This window comes from Gadus morhua, chromosome 19 (genome assembly GCF_902167405.1).
Source record: "Gadus morhua chromosome 19, gadMor3.0, whole genome shotgun sequence".
Classification (NCBI taxonomy): domain Eukaryota; kingdom Metazoa; phylum Chordata; class Actinopteri; order Gadiformes; family Gadidae; genus Gadus; species Gadus morhua.
This window is the reverse complement of record NC_044066.1, coordinates 19,355,996-19,371,838: the sequence shown is the minus strand read 5'-3', so window position 1 is coordinate 19,371,838 and position 15,843 is coordinate 19,355,996. Positions and strand designations below refer to the sequence as shown.

General features: G+C 45.0%; 1 protein-coding gene across 2 annotated transcripts; it reads right to left on the bottom strand.

Moving 5' to 3' along the window:
- Positions 1 to 4,537: 4,537 nt before the first annotated feature.
- Positions 4,538 to 13,456, bottom strand: ifrd1 (interferon-related developmental regulator 1). 2 transcript variants are annotated; one of them, XM_030341819.1, is made up of 12 exons: positions 13,220 to 13,456; positions 11,202 to 11,306; positions 10,526 to 10,607; positions 9,861 to 9,985; positions 9,313 to 9,470; positions 8,559 to 8,609; positions 8,087 to 8,265; positions 7,263 to 7,371; positions 6,801 to 6,935; positions 6,190 to 6,318; positions 5,748 to 5,843; positions 4,538 to 5,015 (listed from the first exon to the last, which is right to left on the bottom strand). In XM_030341819.1, the coding sequence occupies exons 1-12, from the start codon at positions 13,248 to 13,250 to the stop codon at positions 4,929 to 4,931; spliced, it is 1,287 nt and encodes a 428-aa protein (XP_030197679.1). In that variant the 5' UTR covers positions 13,251 to 13,456; the 3' UTR covers positions 4,538 to 4,928. The 2 variants fall into 2 exon arrangements, with proteins under 2 accessions (XP_030197679.1, XP_030197680.1); XM_030341820.1 differs by lacking the exons at positions 11,202 to 11,306; positions 13,220 to 13,456 and adding an exon at positions 10,719 to 11,147.
- Positions 13,457 to 15,843: the final 2,387 nt, after the last annotated feature.

Here is a 15,843-nt window from a genome sequence, read left to right as displayed (position 1 = left end):
TATGATTAATTCAACAGTGCAACAGCAAATGAACCAACGTGCGAAATCTGCTGTGCGATCGATGTCAGAGTGAAGCTAATCACAAAGGCAATTAGCATTAGCATACAAGTTGGTTTCCCTTTTGTGAATTGTTGAAAAGGTCAACGCTGCTCTGTGTTGTGTTGGAAGGCTGCCAGACCACTCGTAAATTCTACATCAATCAGCAAAGCAAATCGCGCTGTTGTTCCAAGGCACACACGATTCTAGCTGAAAGTAAAAACGTTCAATCGCATTCAGATTTACAATCAATCGATAGTTGCTGATGAAATAACATCTATGTATGCCTCTATGCCTCCTGGTGAAGATATCCTAGGCCTTGATTGCGTGTTATCTACCTGTGGCTGTAGGTTTGGCCCAGTGCCCACCAAATACGTACTGTTCCTTTACTCATTCTTGTTTGGTAACCGCTACTCCAGAGTGATGTGAATAGTGCTTGGATGGTGTGATGTTGGTCTGTGTGAAGGAGCAGATTCTGTGATACCAGATGAACTGTGACTGTCAGTCCCTTTTTAAGGTGCGTTTTGGGTGGTCGCTCTGTTTGTAGAAGTGTGTGCGTGCGTGCGTGCGTGCGTGCGTGCGTGCGTGCGTGCGTGCTGTCTGAGGATGCGTTTCTGTATTCTGGTGACAAAAAAGTGATCTGTGTTGCCTCCAGCATGTATTTAACCGTCATCGTCTTGCGTAATTTGTCGGGTGTGTGCATGAAATCCTGGGAATGGGGAGACATCATGTGTCCATGCCCCTAGGATGTCTGAGTAACGATATTCCAATAATGTTTCTTGTGTGCATTTGGACAGGGGTTCTCGCCCCAACAAACCCATGTACATGTTGGCAGCAGCTGATGGTGCAAATCCCTGGTCGTAGCGTCCCTGTATTTAAGGATCTTCTTAACTGTTATTGCAAGGTAATTGTAAGTAAAGCAGATTTAGTGGGCAGATTGCGTGTCTTGTCTGAGGGGCCGGGTACTGGCTGAATGTGTTCTGGACCGACTTTAAACAGTTTTGCTGGCTGTCTATGTCGTTGGTGGATACGTGTGCGTATGAGGGAATCACCATGGCCCTAATTAGTTTTTCTCCTAAAGATGTGTGTGTCTGAGGTAACTGGGTGTTAGGCGCAATGGCGATTTGTCTCCTCTAGGGGCGCCAGGCTGGGATCAGTGGTTCTACTCGAGGACCATGATAAGTACCATTAAACGTCAGTGGTTCAAAGAAACTAGGGTCATTTTTGTCAAACGAGTTTTGCAACGTTTATCCATCTGTTTTTAAACTGTGGAATAAGGTGTAACTAATAAAGGCAGAGGAAAACCTTTAAGCAAAGAACATTGCAATAATTTACTTTGCCTCTCAGAAAGGCATCTTTATGGATCCCTCCGTGATCAATAGTCATCTATATCGGAAACAAAAGTTTTGCCAGGTAGCCGTGGGTTGTTCTTCAATATTATTCTGCCCTTTTCACACGTCAATCATAGATTACTCATGATCAAATTAAACCGACAAGACCGTAGGCGTGAATGCAGAAATATATTTTGAAAACAACTTAAAGGTTGGGTATGGAATTCTCTTTGTTGGCAATTTTTGCAAAATTACTTGAAATCCTTATCATAACCCACTTACACCCACTGAGTAAGAAGTACTGACATGAAAATTAAACAAGTCAATCATCTGTGGAACGGGCAGGGCTCGAAAAACTCCAGCCAATGATTTCCAGACCCACCGAGTGGCATTGGACAGCAAGTATGTCAATCAAACGGTCGTACTGCACTCCCCCTCCCCCCGCGTGACCTACAAACAGAGCAAGCTTCTATTTGTTGTTATCCTGCAGTAGCTACTGGAGCTAACTAGCTATTGGCTCGCTCTCGCGCATCTGCGTTCGCTCGTGATTGTGATTGTGATCGTGATTGCGCGTCCATGTACTTGGAATGGGTGGAGTCAGAGTCAGCGTTGAAGGAGAGGGGGTAGGACCATTTGAGTTGTGTATTTTCAAAATCTGCTGGCGTTTCGCAAATCCCATACCGTACCTTTAACTGTGGCGATCACGCCATCCACTTCAGGCTCCCGACCCACAGGTTGGACACCGCTGGTCCCGGCGCCTCTAATGGCGTGCATTACGACCCACTTAAAAGTGACATATCATACCACCAGGTGTGAGTGTGATCAGCTATTACAAGCTGTTGGAAAATCGGCCTCTTCCGACATCCTAGGTGGGAGTGTCCACCTAGATGTATGGTGGATAGATGAGCAACGTTTGCAACAGTCCACTGGGTAGGCTGGTAGACTGACCTATCCAGCACACATCTACGTGGGCACGCCCACCTGTGATGTCAGAAGCTGCACATATTCAAAAACGGCTTGTAACGGCTAATCCCACTCACACCTGGTGGTTTAATATGTCACCTTTTACTGTGGCCATCACGCCATCCACTTCAGGCTCCAGACCCATAGGTTGGAAAATGGCGACCAATGTGAGCGTCCTCGGTTCTTCCTTTTTTTGTGGAGCTTGGAGGAGTGTTCGCTGTTCACCTGCCCGCTGATGTCACCCGTCAGCCTCTCCCGTCTGTCGCACCGTGCTTTATCCGGTCAGAGGGACAGCTGCGGTCGCGCTTCGTAGGCTGAATCCCAGACAACGGGAAGCGAAGTGACAGACACTGACAGCTTTGAGTTCTCAAGGCCGGTGCTGCACTCCACTTTGACGCATGTCTCCCGTTCCGCGTGGACGATTGTACAGACAGACGCACTCGCATACACTTTCATACGCATATTTGTAAAGGCTTTGTTCAACAAATACTCAACAGGTTTGGCCCAGTTTAAATTAACCAAAACAGGACTAACCGTGTGTGTGTGATCTCTATCAAGCATCCGTTTGGTCATTCAACTCTTTGAATTAAAATTATATATGCGCAATATTCCTTGCCCATTATGACTAATAACAAAAATCCTTTTGTACCTTTTCTAGTGTGTGTGCGTTTGTCAACCGCCATGCTAGCAAGGAGCCTTTAAGAAGGTATTGGCTCCATGTCACTAACAATCCCCTGTAGGCAAGTCTTGTTTCATCTGTGCTGTGGGGTTGTAAACGAGAGGGGGAGTGGGGGGAAACAATCGATTTGTGGCCTGCCATGTTAGAGCTCCACACCACAGCAGGTGAACGCCGACGTTATTGATGGCGCCATTTGCGGCCTTGTGGTTGGCAACCTTTATCATGTGACGTCCTCTGTGACTATACTTGGAGGAACCCCACATATGGTCCTCTGGGGAACTGCCATTCAATGCTGATGTGCAACACTTATTGCAGTATAGCTGGAAGAGCTCAGTGCACACACACACCTTGGAATCGTACTGACACATGAATATATCTGAATAATTACCTACTGCAGGATGTCACCGTGGCCTAGTTTGAGTGCTGGCAGGGCCCATGTATTTTCTTAGTAGAAAATGTACTTGATTGACACTTAATTGAAAGGTACTGTGCACCAGTCGCGCTTCAGCAGAGGTTTTAACTGGCTCGTTGCTTCTTCGGTTCAGAGGCTAACACGAGTTAATCACGGATCGAGCAGTCCTACTTTATAACCAAACTTCCTAGGGGAGACGGCATGGAGCCAGGGCCAGAAGCTAAAAAACCAGGGCCGTTGTAAAAACCCTGTCTCCACGATGTGGCTGAAACACAAATTTAAGAACAAAGCAAAGATTTGAGCTAGAATGCTGTCAGACTTCAGATGTTAAATTGAAGTGATTTGAGACTAACTGACCCGTGAGTTCCCCGACCTAGAGTACAGACCCCACCTTGGGGGGCCTGGCTGGCAAGCATTCAGGGGTCGTGAGAGATGCCCAATTATAAGTAAGCCATTTGCTACAGTCTCATGTGTCATACCGTCTATTTTAACAGCCAATTTTGTATGGCGCATTGTGCACATCGGGACATTGATTTAACAGGCAGAACGGTTCAAATGTTTGGCAAGTTGAAGCTGGACGTACACATTGAGAAGTTTGGGTTGCGAAGTTGCATAAAACAATGAGAATGAACCCGTTCTCTCATACCGTATACAAGTGCACTAGAACTGAAGTGTCCTTGACCAAGAACATTTTCAGCTCGTTTTCCATGAGTCACTTTTGTTGAGTTATGTTACAGTACCATATTTTTCTCTCCAGTCTCTAAAGAGTAATCCATCCACCAACACCTCAAATTAGCCCAGGGATATAACCCTGGGCTTCTGCTCTGTGAATAAATGGGAAAAAATGTATATAGGTGAAATAAGACTTCACCTATATACGCGCGGTCTAAATGCTTTGCAAGAATAAAAAAATATGTTTCTATATCGCAAATCGCTTGCTGCAATGCGCACAATATTGGAGTCATGTAGTGGGTTGCACTGATAAAACAATCTTAAAATCAGATTATGAAAATCTAAATGGTTTAAAAACTTGTTTTGCAAACAGCATGGTCTATATAATTTGGGAGCAGTTCATACACGTTTTAAGTACAAAAATAATACCAGAAGTGACAAATGTTAACGGATTTACCAGTTCATGTTTATTCATGCTACTTTAGCGTGACACATTATTTCATTGTTTGTATACAATAGTTAGCAAGGTGCTTCCTCTCCCCTTACCAACACACTTGACATTTTATGTTATTAGGTCCCAAATCTACGGAAAGGAAATTAATTTAGGAGCGTTACACGGTACAACACAACAGGTTAACACACGTTCAAAAGAAAACAAATATAAAGAGGAAAGTAGTTATTATATACACGCACAGCACCGATGACCAGAAGTATGGATCAATAAATGGCCTTGCTATTTGATAGTCTGGAATAGATGGAAATGCAAGTGAAAAACAGACAGATAGTTTGAGAGGGCTCCCAAAACCAGTATTAGGAAAGAACACCCAACATTAAACTAGAATTCACCGACGTCTACCCTCTTATCTCTGAACTTGTTCCTGGCTTTGGTCCTGGCCTTGAACGCAGCAGAGTTGTACAGATGCTGAAGAGGGACAAAAGAAACAAGATATTATTGATACATAATATAAAAACAGTGAATCATTATGCCATAACCGCACTTTTCCAATAAACACATATCGTAGTGTAGTAGATGTAGACCATGTAGACATGGAGCACACACCCCGCACCCACTAGTTGGCAATGAATCTTGCACATCGTTTTAATGCAATAGCACGTGCACACTGCCACGAGTAGGTCACATTTCTGTGTGTCACGATGTGACGTTGCATTCAGTCCAGACACGCATGTCAATACCAACACCGCAGGTTTCCAAAATTACCCAGTGACGGACTCGTAACCATGATTAAAAATCCAATAATATTGTAACGTTAACAAACAGCCAGACGAGTGAGCAAGGCAACGGATGATAAGGTTACAAAATGTCTCCCATTTGATTTAAACGTACCCCGGCTCCTTTCCCTAGCTCACACACAATGCAGTGAAATTTGACCGCTCACCCCACCTCAAAGTGTACAAAATCTGCGTATAATTAGCCAATTGCGGGAGTAACTGAATAGAGCAATTTATTCTTAAATTAAACCGTGAGAACCAAGTATTAAATAGTGAGACCAAACTCGATTATAATGAAAAGGTCCCCCTAATTTGAAATGTATTCATTTTCACCCACGACGACAAAGAGCAAGCGCAGACCGGGTGACCGACACACCGGACACAATACGATTTAATTAAAGCCGTGAATTAACCGTGAACCTACCCGTTCGAGGCGTGAGATCTTCATGGCCTTCAGCGTGGCCGAGTCTACCAGCATAGGGGGCCCCAGTTCAAACACGTCTCGGATGAACTCGTTGGCCTGGGGAGGAGGACGCAGAGGGGAAGTGAATCAACAACACGGCATCGTACGCTCCAGAAACTACAAATACTGAAACACGAGCGTCAAAGAATGAAATCGTGCAACTGCTGAACAATCCAATGTCCCGTGTAATTGCTTGTCAAATAAAACAAAATACTGCATCTACATTTAGCGCATTTGCCTAAAGCAACTAAGAGAAGAATCAACAGCATCAGATCAACACTGGAGTGTAGAAATGACAAACGACGGGTGGACGGGTCCAGTACTTGGGACTCGTTTCCCAGTTACAGCGGTCAGATTGTCGTGCTCCCAGCAAGGCGTCAGACCGTCTGATTGCGGGCGTTACCTGCAGGTGGTAGTTCATCCCGGCCCCCACAAACTCCCGGAAGGCGTCGTACATGCGCTTCCTGCTCCAGCTGTCGACGATCATGCGCTCAGTCCCAAAGCGGATGCTCTCTGACTGGAAGTCCCCCTCCTGGATAGAGCAACAGAAAGTGGGGAAAAAACGTTACCGCGGTGTATTCGTACTTCATTCTAAACCCCAGAGGGGGGGGGGGGGGACAGTCTAGTGCTTCCAGTGTTTGCATCTTAGACGATTGTTCCAGTTTGAACAAAATAACAGGCATCCTTGAGATGCATCTAAATGCACTACAGTTCTTAGTATTAAGATACATCTGCCAAAGGACCTCTGAAGTGGACCTCATAATTCAGCGACAACAATTATATCTCTTAGGCGATTTGCGTGTTCTGACAAAATTGCAAAATGCCAACAAATGACACCAACTATTACAGAAACCATTTCGGTAACCATTCAACCACTTCAGATTATGTCCCTAGGTTCCGTTCACTTGAGATAAGAGAGCAAAATGTATGTGAGAAAGGACTATCTGAAGTGTCCAGGCGTCCTCTGGCCGTGTCTAATGCGGTCTGTTAGAGGGCGGCGTGCAGCGAGCTCACCTCAACGGCCCTCAGAACGTCCCTGAACACGGAGCGCTGCTTGCGTTTATCCACCTTGGTGCGGTGCTTGTTGCAGTCGGTCGCCAGCGCGCTCAGCTTGTCACACAGGACCTCGCCGTCCTCAAACTCAAACTCCTGGGAGCAGTGCAGAGAGAGGGAGGCCGGTTAACACTAGCAAACACGTGCAACAAATGCACTGCTTATTTCATCGACTTTTAAAACAAAGTACTATTTTTTTAAAGTTCTTTCGATTTTTCGTTCAGCCCATCCCAATTCAAACCACTAAATATAATCAGCAAGTGAAAATAAAAATAAATAACTAAAGATTACCGAAAAATATGAACAAACCCCATTGTTAACATTTTTAGACACAAGGCCATACCTAAAAAAATACAACACATTAATTGGCAATTCTAACTACAAATGCATTAATGGTGCGTCTTTGATGCGTCGGCGTCTTACCGCGTCCATGTCGCGGGCCAGCTCAAACAGCAGCGAGATGGTCTCTCCCGCCGCGATGCGCATGCTCACGTGCTCGCTCTCCAGCAACGAGGGCAGCCTGGGCAGATGCCTGCGAAGGCGGAGACAACACGGCAGTGGGACGTTATTACCCCGCGGCACGGCAGAGCGATGTCAAGGACCAGGGCCAATGATCACGAGGCGACAACGGTTTTCACAAGACTCTGTTGGACTGAGAACGCGCATCGCGTTTCCAATGTGGTCCGTGTACCAAACAGACGATCCGTTGACAGGAGCTACAACGACGGCCTGCTTTGAGTCTTGCGACACGCATAAGTTCAATAGGACACTGGTATTACGGGCAGATGGTGGCATGGTTTAAAACAATGTGTGGGAAAGGAGATTTCCAATGTTAAGAAATGCCATCAGAAGCAGCAAAAGTTGGCAACATCTCATTTTAAAGGTGCCATATTATACCACCAGGTGTGATTGATTAGCCGTCACAAGCCGTTTGGAAAATCTGCCTCTTCGTACATCACAAGTGTGCGTGTCCACCTAGATGTGTGCTGGACAGATCAGTCTACCGGCCGACCCAGTGGACTGTAGCCAACGTTGCTCATCTATCCGTCACGCATCTCAGGTGGACACGCCCACCTGAGAGGTCAGAAGAGGCGAACTTTCGGTTTGTAACGACTAATCAGAGTCACACCTGGTGGTATAATATTTCACCTTAAAAAAAGAAAAAAAAAGAAAAGGGGTCATTGGCCAAAGGAGGCAGGAAGCTATCGGGTTTGAGGGAGGGAGGGAGGTAGGGGGCGAGCTCGTACTTGCGCAGGACCTCGCGGATCTGGCTGGCGGTGCAGATGGTCAGCAGCAGGGCCCAGGACAGCAGGGCGTTGGTGTGCAGAGCGCTGACCTGGGGGCCGATGGCCGGTCGGCTGCCGTCGCCGCGGGCGTACGAGTGGACGAACAGGCGCTCAAAGCTCTCCATGGTGGCGTGCACGTCCTGTAGGGCGGAACCCACACGATGAGGGACTGGCCGATCACACAGGAGCCCTGTTGGACTGCGCGCTTGTGAAAGTGTGGGAGCCAAAATGCTACTTGGTGGTTTAGTAAGTTGGAAGAGGTGGTGATAAGGAGTCTACAAATGATCTGTAGAACTTTTCCGGACGTTTTTAACAAGCTATTTACTCTCCTTTGTTGCCAATAATAACGATGATGGAAGACACATCTGCAACAAAGAGGGATGGAAAGACCATCCCAATTCAAAAACATAGACATCCATTTGTTCTCGCTTACCAAGATGTCGTCTTCAGCCACCAGAGTACACAGGCCCAACGTTTTGGCAACCTGCCATGAATAAAGAAGGATATGATTGTTATTAGGCCTAGCAAAGTTATTAGATAAGGAAATAAGTCGAAAGTGACTAGATGAATACAGACAAACATTGTTCCACTTTCAAAGCAGATACGCACATAACTGTAGACTACATGTTGTATAACTGAGTATTTTGTATATGATGAGCACTTTGTAATTCTAAAGTTTGTTCGATACCTCTGTAACAGGTTTAAATAACATCCAAGTATCGTGGGACAATATCTTAAAGATGCATACGATACTGAGAGCATGATTAAATAAACAAGCTCATAAGTCAATGGAGTTTCATTTATGCATGAAACATTACAGCTCTTACGGAAAGCCAACAAACAGCAGTTGGGTTTTAATTGCAAGTTTTGCCGTACTTTAAATGCCTTCTGTCTGGGGAGCCCGTTACAAGCAAGACTGCTGCAGCCCCAACGTTTACTTTAAAATCCTCAAGTGTTGACGAGAGCCAAAGCAACCGACATTAACGCAGCAATTACACGGTGATACGGAAGCAACAGTTATTACAACGAATAGAGTTTCAGAAGAAGGAAAGAAAAACCTTTGTCCATTTAAAACACCGCCGTCAACGCATTTTCAGCATGCAAGCCATGGACGACGGCGACCGATCGCAGCAGCTCTATAGTCTGGGGCGGGGGTGGGGGGGGGGGTCAATGATGTTCAGACTCACCGCCTGTCTGGCCTGGACGTTGGCCGACGTGTCCGCCAGGATGCTCATGAAGAGGGGCTTCAGGGTCTTCAGCACCTCCTCGCTTTCGATGCCCGAGCCCAGCTGGATGCACAGCAGGCAGGCCAGGGACGCTGCGGCACTCTGCTCCTCACCCTTACCTGAGAGACACCATGGGGAGGGGGAGGAGGGGGGAGTGAGGCTGGTGTCATTCAATGGAGGCCGCTTTAAAAACAACGCAGTGTCATACAAGTTTGAGGGCAAGACTAGAAGTCTGCTTTTAATGGGTAAGCAAGCATTATTAAAAGAGTCTGAAAAATATTGCATGACACGAATACAAGCAATCATGAGGCCTTTAAAAGAGAAGCAAATTAATAGTTTGAATGGTCAGTTTAAGCCCTGCATGTCGTTGGCTGCACTGCCTCATTTGAATAGCTTCCGCTTCTATATAAACACACTTCCCCGCACCACGCTTATTTCAATACAACAGGTGCGGCAGCCGGACGAAACGCCCTCTGAACACGACGTCACCGTGGCATCACGCCGTGTACCTTTCTTGAGACAGCGCTCGATGCTGTCCGTGATGGTCATCCTCCTCTCCGAGATGAACTCGTACAGGATGCGGGTCGCCATGGCGGTCCTCAGGCCGTCCAGAGCACCCTGTCTGGTCTTTGCACTGGGGTCAGCACGAGGTTCGATTATATTAGAGAAGCCACCCACCAATTTGAAGCGATTGTCACGTAGAAAAGCCTAACTTGGGCTCAGTTACGGTTCCAGGCAGACACTTCGACGCAGTCTTGAACTCGTTTCGGTTCTGCGGCGGTTAGCGGGACAATCAAAGCCTTTGCTGCTGCGTCACCTCGACGGAAGGTTACAACTTTTTGGAGGCGCACGTCAGGCCCTGGCGACGGACGCAAGGAGGGTCGGCAAGGACGTAAGGGGTCTGAAACCCCCTTGCGCTGCGTCAACGTGGAACCATAACTAAGCCTTAACTGGGGACAGCGATAGCCAATTAGCTTTGGCTAGGAACCCTACATGCAGCGCAACAAAGATCATGTTTCTAAACACGTTGCAATGTTAACCGTTAATAACAGAATACAGGCACTAGAATACAAGAAATAGAATGGGGAATAGTACACTGCCACAACGAAAAACTGAAAAATGTCTGTATTTTGTCTGTAGTTTTACTTCGACCTCTGTTTTTAAGCACACGTACCTCTTATCGACCGTGCTGTCGATAAAGCCCTTCAGCTTGTACTGGAAGTCTTCCTGGGCAGCATCCTCAGCAGTCTCGCCCCCTGAGCAGATTAGGAAAAGGTATATTAGACGGTCGAAGAAAAAATAATATTAATAATATTGAAATCTAAAACAGGTGGGGAGGGCTTAAATCCAAAATAATGTTAGTGCACCATCGTCCATTGTCTTTTTAAAGGTGGCAACTGTTCTGAAACCAAGACCGTCGATGCAAATGTCCAGAGTTAATGGCGTGCTCCAGCAATAGAGCTAGACAGACTCAGATACGTTTAAACACAAGCGTTTTGAAACAGGATTTAGGGAACAATTGGGGCAAGTGGGCCTGGCCAGAGTTCTTTATTAAAGACATTGCAAAATGTTTTTGACCTCATTGTACTTCCGCAATGCGACCTATTTGCATGGATCTTGCAAAACACGTTTTTGTGTGCTGCGTGTTAGCCAACCGAGAGCTTTATGAGGTTGAGGTAGGGGAAGACAAACCACTGTCGTTTAAGTATCAGAATGCAACACAACTAAAACATTCCCCATTTTAAGGTCCCCACAAATACAGGCCCTACACAGTACACAACACATAGTTAAAACACACAGACCCAAACACACACACACACACACACACACACAGACGTCCACACACTTGCCTTCATCAGCTCCACTGTTGTGGTCACTGAAACTGCTGCAGTGGCTGAGGGTCTCGATAGAGGCATCCTCATCGCTGAAGGGATGCGCACCACTCTGCTGCCCCCCTGAACTCAGAAAAACCCACAGAGGGTCAGACCAATGGAATAAGGGATGCACCGAATTTTCGTCATCACCGAAACAACACGGCCGAAACAGACATTTGCGATGACGCAAACAAAAATTGCGGCCAGCACACGCTTGTCTGGATAAGCACCAATATGTCTGCGGTGTGGACGTTTTTTCAATGTTTCTGAGAAAGACCCACCTAGCGATTTGCAAAAATTGCAATGCCTTGATTTTAATGAAGTTAGTACACAGTCGTAGCCATAAATGCAATGGTATGCTAACAATAATTGCCATAATAATTTATTTCGGTGTTTCGCTTTTCGGCCTCGGTTTCCTCATTTTCGGTTTCGGCCAAGAATTTTCATTTCGGTGCATCCCTAAATGGAACGAAAAGGACCACCAGAAATATAGAAACCTCCCAAGTCATCTGTGCCACCGCCGGTCGTCACGTCGTCCACGCGGTGCGGAAACAAAGATATCTTATCGCCTCTTGTAACCTTGCAGCTGATAAGTCATACAAACAAACATGGAGGGCTTTAACTTCTTATGTAAATGCATCGGGGAAAAAGCGAAAGCTGTTGGCGTAGATTCAAGGCCACCCTCGTCTCGCTGGTCAAGTCAACAAGGACACGATGTCCAGACTAGATGGCCATGGGTCAAACAGACGTGGCATGAAAACAAAGTGCTGTCAAACTGTCCCATCAATGTTACAACTGTACATGAGCTGCTGCAAGCCTTTAGAGTAGACAAGACACTGTAAAATACAATGTACAAGTCAGCTGGCTTATCAGCTGACTCCAAGCACAGGCAAATTATATTAAATCTTGTTTTTCAAGCTGGACAGGTTGATGATTACAGAACACATTTGTGCTATTGTCATTTATGCAAACATGAAATGTTTGTATAGCAAATCTGCTATACAGAGGTTTCTGGTTTTAATGACATGCAACATACTCGGGGCTTGAATAATATACAAATAAGTAAATTAAGACTAGCCTGCTTGTTTTAATCTCAAATGGGAAATCACGGTGCTACACTAGTTAGTACAGGCATGATGTTTGAAGAAAATGTTTTGCATTAGATATGTAAATAGTTGAGGTAGCCATGGTAGCCGACCAATAGTCATTTAGAACAGTAGTATGCCTCCATAGAGTCCTGCTTGTTTTAACAAGACCTAAATAGTTGCATCCGACTGCCATTACAGAATAACTCCGCCTCTATACAATTCACGTGGCCCATGACAGGCCGAACAGCTTAATGGGAGCCACTTGGGTGCGATGGGATGGGAGAGACATGGTTGAGATGGAAGAGACATGGGTGAGATGGGAGACACATGGGTGCCGTCTTTTCTCCAACAACATGGTGGCAGGGTGGGCGTACCCTGGCTGGGAGTCGGACAGGGTTCGAGTCCGAGCCAGGGTCCGCCCACCCTGGCCGGCTGACGACAATAGACTGGAAAACACCACACCAGCCGTCTGTTACAGTTCTGTCGACAATACTTAGGTTTGACTTTGGCTTAATACGTTCTCAAATATACGTTTAATTCACAATAACAAACTAGGGGACCTCACTTTCAGGCCATGAACTAGGGAGGCGATTGCACGGCGCCATTACAAGCGGTGTCTGGACTAGCGTTCGTTTGAAAACACCTTTACTTTGGGCATACAAATGACTAACTAAAGCATTATTAACTAAACACACGTAATGACAATACAACTGGGAACGATCCCGTAACACTGTCGATCCTTTGTCCCATTGCGTTTGGCTCATGTGGGGCGCCGTCTAGGCCAGAGTTGGAATTGTAGTCTTTATACGAGTCACGTGTAACGGACCTCGATAGACAACCGTCCCTGAAAGAACTACAACTACCGTCGGTCCACTACAGAAGCTAGTCCAAAACAACCTCGCTTACCCCGGCTATTCCTCTTCTTGGACCTTGGCATTTCCTTTGTAGATCAATACAAAAAGGTTGTCCAAAATCAGCCAATACACGACCAGCCTTTATTATATTGTCTCATAAAATGAAAATCTTCCCGTGGCACGGTGGACAGAAATGAATTGAACGCGATCTTGATGAAAAACTGTTGGCCGAGACGATACATTTTCCCTTATCAACCAGGGCTACGTGAAGGAATAGGCGCTCACAGTATTTATAGGCACAGACATCCAGTCACGGGGTGGTTTTCGGACCCCTCGGACCAATCAGGGAGCTCGAACCAACGACGCGTATTATTACGCGTGTTGCCCTCGGAGCGCCTAGCAACCGCAAGACAAGCTGATGATCAGAAATTAATCCAAAGTAATAATAATAATAATAATAATAAATGAAATTTATATAGCGCTTAATCTGGTACTTTAAGACGCAAAGTAATGAGTGGCATGAATCTACTTAAAAAAGCTGAGTGTGAGAACATAAAAATTACACATATGTACCTTCATTCAGGCCTATTTAAAGGTAAACGTCATTAAATATTAGTAGTGCCTGCATGCTCCTAAATAATTGTTGCAATGGACAGATTGTTTCAAAAAGTTTGCATTTGTAGGTGTATACTGTATAAGATAAGATAAGATATACTTTATTCATCTCAGCAGAGAGATGTAGGTGTTCCAGCAGCCAGCATACATACATATGTAACTCCACATGGCCTAGTTTGTTTATCTTGGGCCAAACACTCTTCTTTCATATAGTCCCAGTATACAATACATTATAATATTACGATGAAATCTAATGATTAGCAATGTCATCCATAATAAGAAAATACATTTGCACAATCAAGCTATGAAGGCTAGTGAGTGAAATGTCACAAGTTAGTGACACATATTCTGTGTGATTGGATCATGTGATTCATCATTTTCTAATATTTCTATATGAGAGAGAGAGAGAGGGAGAGGGGGGGGGGGAGGGAGGGAGAGAGAGAGAGAGAGAGAGACCTACTGTCAACCATTAACTCCAAAGTGTTATGTGCAGATCTGCTCCATGTTTTGGAGTGCTCCCGGAGCTCCTCTTTCAGCCCCATCCTTCTCCTCGTTACCTGGCACCTGCTGTTGCCTTTAAAGCCTGGGAGGCTTCACTCACTCGGTCTCTAGCCAGGGCCAGCAGCATGGTTCCCATTCAGCAGTCTGATTAACCTTTGTAACAATAAACCCGGTTTTCTTATATTTAATAATCGTTTGTCGACTTCATGTTACTTCCCTCGAGCCGGGATGTAACAAAAGCCATCTATAAAAGTAGCAGCAGTTGTCTGTTATGTGGCCCCGAGTGCATGGAAAGAATTGCTGTTGTTTGGGAACTGTCTGGTCTGAATTATTGATACTGCTGAAAGTCAGGTGGAGTGTGCGTGAAGGGTAAAAACAGAAAGTTTTGGCCTTTTTAAATTCAATTCCTGTTGGTATGCTCTGAAATAATTGATTTGCTTATCGTCAATGTGTATTTTACTAAATGCAAATGACTAAATAAATCTCAATCATTCTCTAGAATTTGTCTAGAGCAATTGGAAATGCTTTGGTTTCAATAGGACAGATGCATACATAGATGCATATATATAAGCTCTCTACAACCTAGCCCCCAGTTATCTCTGCGACCTCCTCCAAGAATACACTCCCTCCCGCTCCCTCCGCTCAACCTCTGCTGGACTACTATGTATCCCCACATCACGACTCACTACAATGGGTGCCCGGTCATTCAGCTGTTCAGCACCCAGGCTCTGGAACTCCCTCCCCCCACACATAAAACAGTCAGACACCATTTCAACCTTCAAGTCACAACTCAAAACTCACTTGTTCAAACTCGCACACAACGTCTAACTGATCACTGTTTTGATTGTTTTTGTTTTATTTATTTCTTATTGCTTATGTTTATTTATTTTTTAATTTTTTTATTTTTTTCCACAATGTCTTGCTTTTTAAAAAATGTATGATGACTATATGCTCTGTAAGGTGACCTTGGGTGTCTTGAAAGGCGCCTCTAAATTAAATGTATTATTATTATTATTATTATTATATATATGCAAAGACACATGAGTTAATATAAAGATGCTTTTATACCCTTGGGAAAATTGCTTTCGTTGCAGCACGACAAGGCATCAGTCAACAGAAACGAAATGTGCATAGTGAAATATTCCTATATATATATTTTTTTAAATGTCACAATTTGCATTGTGAGATACACTTTAATGTGACGTAAGTAGAAAGTGTGATGTACACTTTGACTGCAGTTCCAGCAGCTAGGGGGCGCCAACTTTTTAACATTGAAATCACATAAATAGGCCTAGTTGTCGTCATAAATAGTTGACATTCAAAACAGGATGCTCTTAATTTTTACATATTTGATAATGTAGTGCTGCACGGCACTCATTCTAAATCCACCAATCCATATTCCCTCAAACGTTTAATGACTGCAGACTGTGCCATGTTTAATATAAATTATAACCCATCCTACTCGAATGTTTTGGAGCCGACGCATTTTTTGAAGGATAATATAATGGTTAGTTAAAATTACCATTTTTAGGCGTTGAGAGAGATTGGGACGGAGACAGA

Excerpts from the sequence above, each read along its gene's own strand:
- ifrd1 (XM_030341819.1), bottom strand. The coding sequence starts at position 13,250 with ATGCCAAGGTCCAAGAAGAGGAATAGCCGGG. Across the intron at positions 8,610-9,312 it reads ACGTCCAGGCCAGACAGGCG|GTTGCCAAAACGTTGGGCCT; the intron begins GTGAGTCTGAAC and ends TATTCATGGCAG. Across the intron at positions 5,844-6,189 it reads GGATGAACTACCACCTGCAG|GCCAACGAGTTCATCCGAGA; the intron begins GTAACGCCCGCA and ends CCTCCTCCCCAG.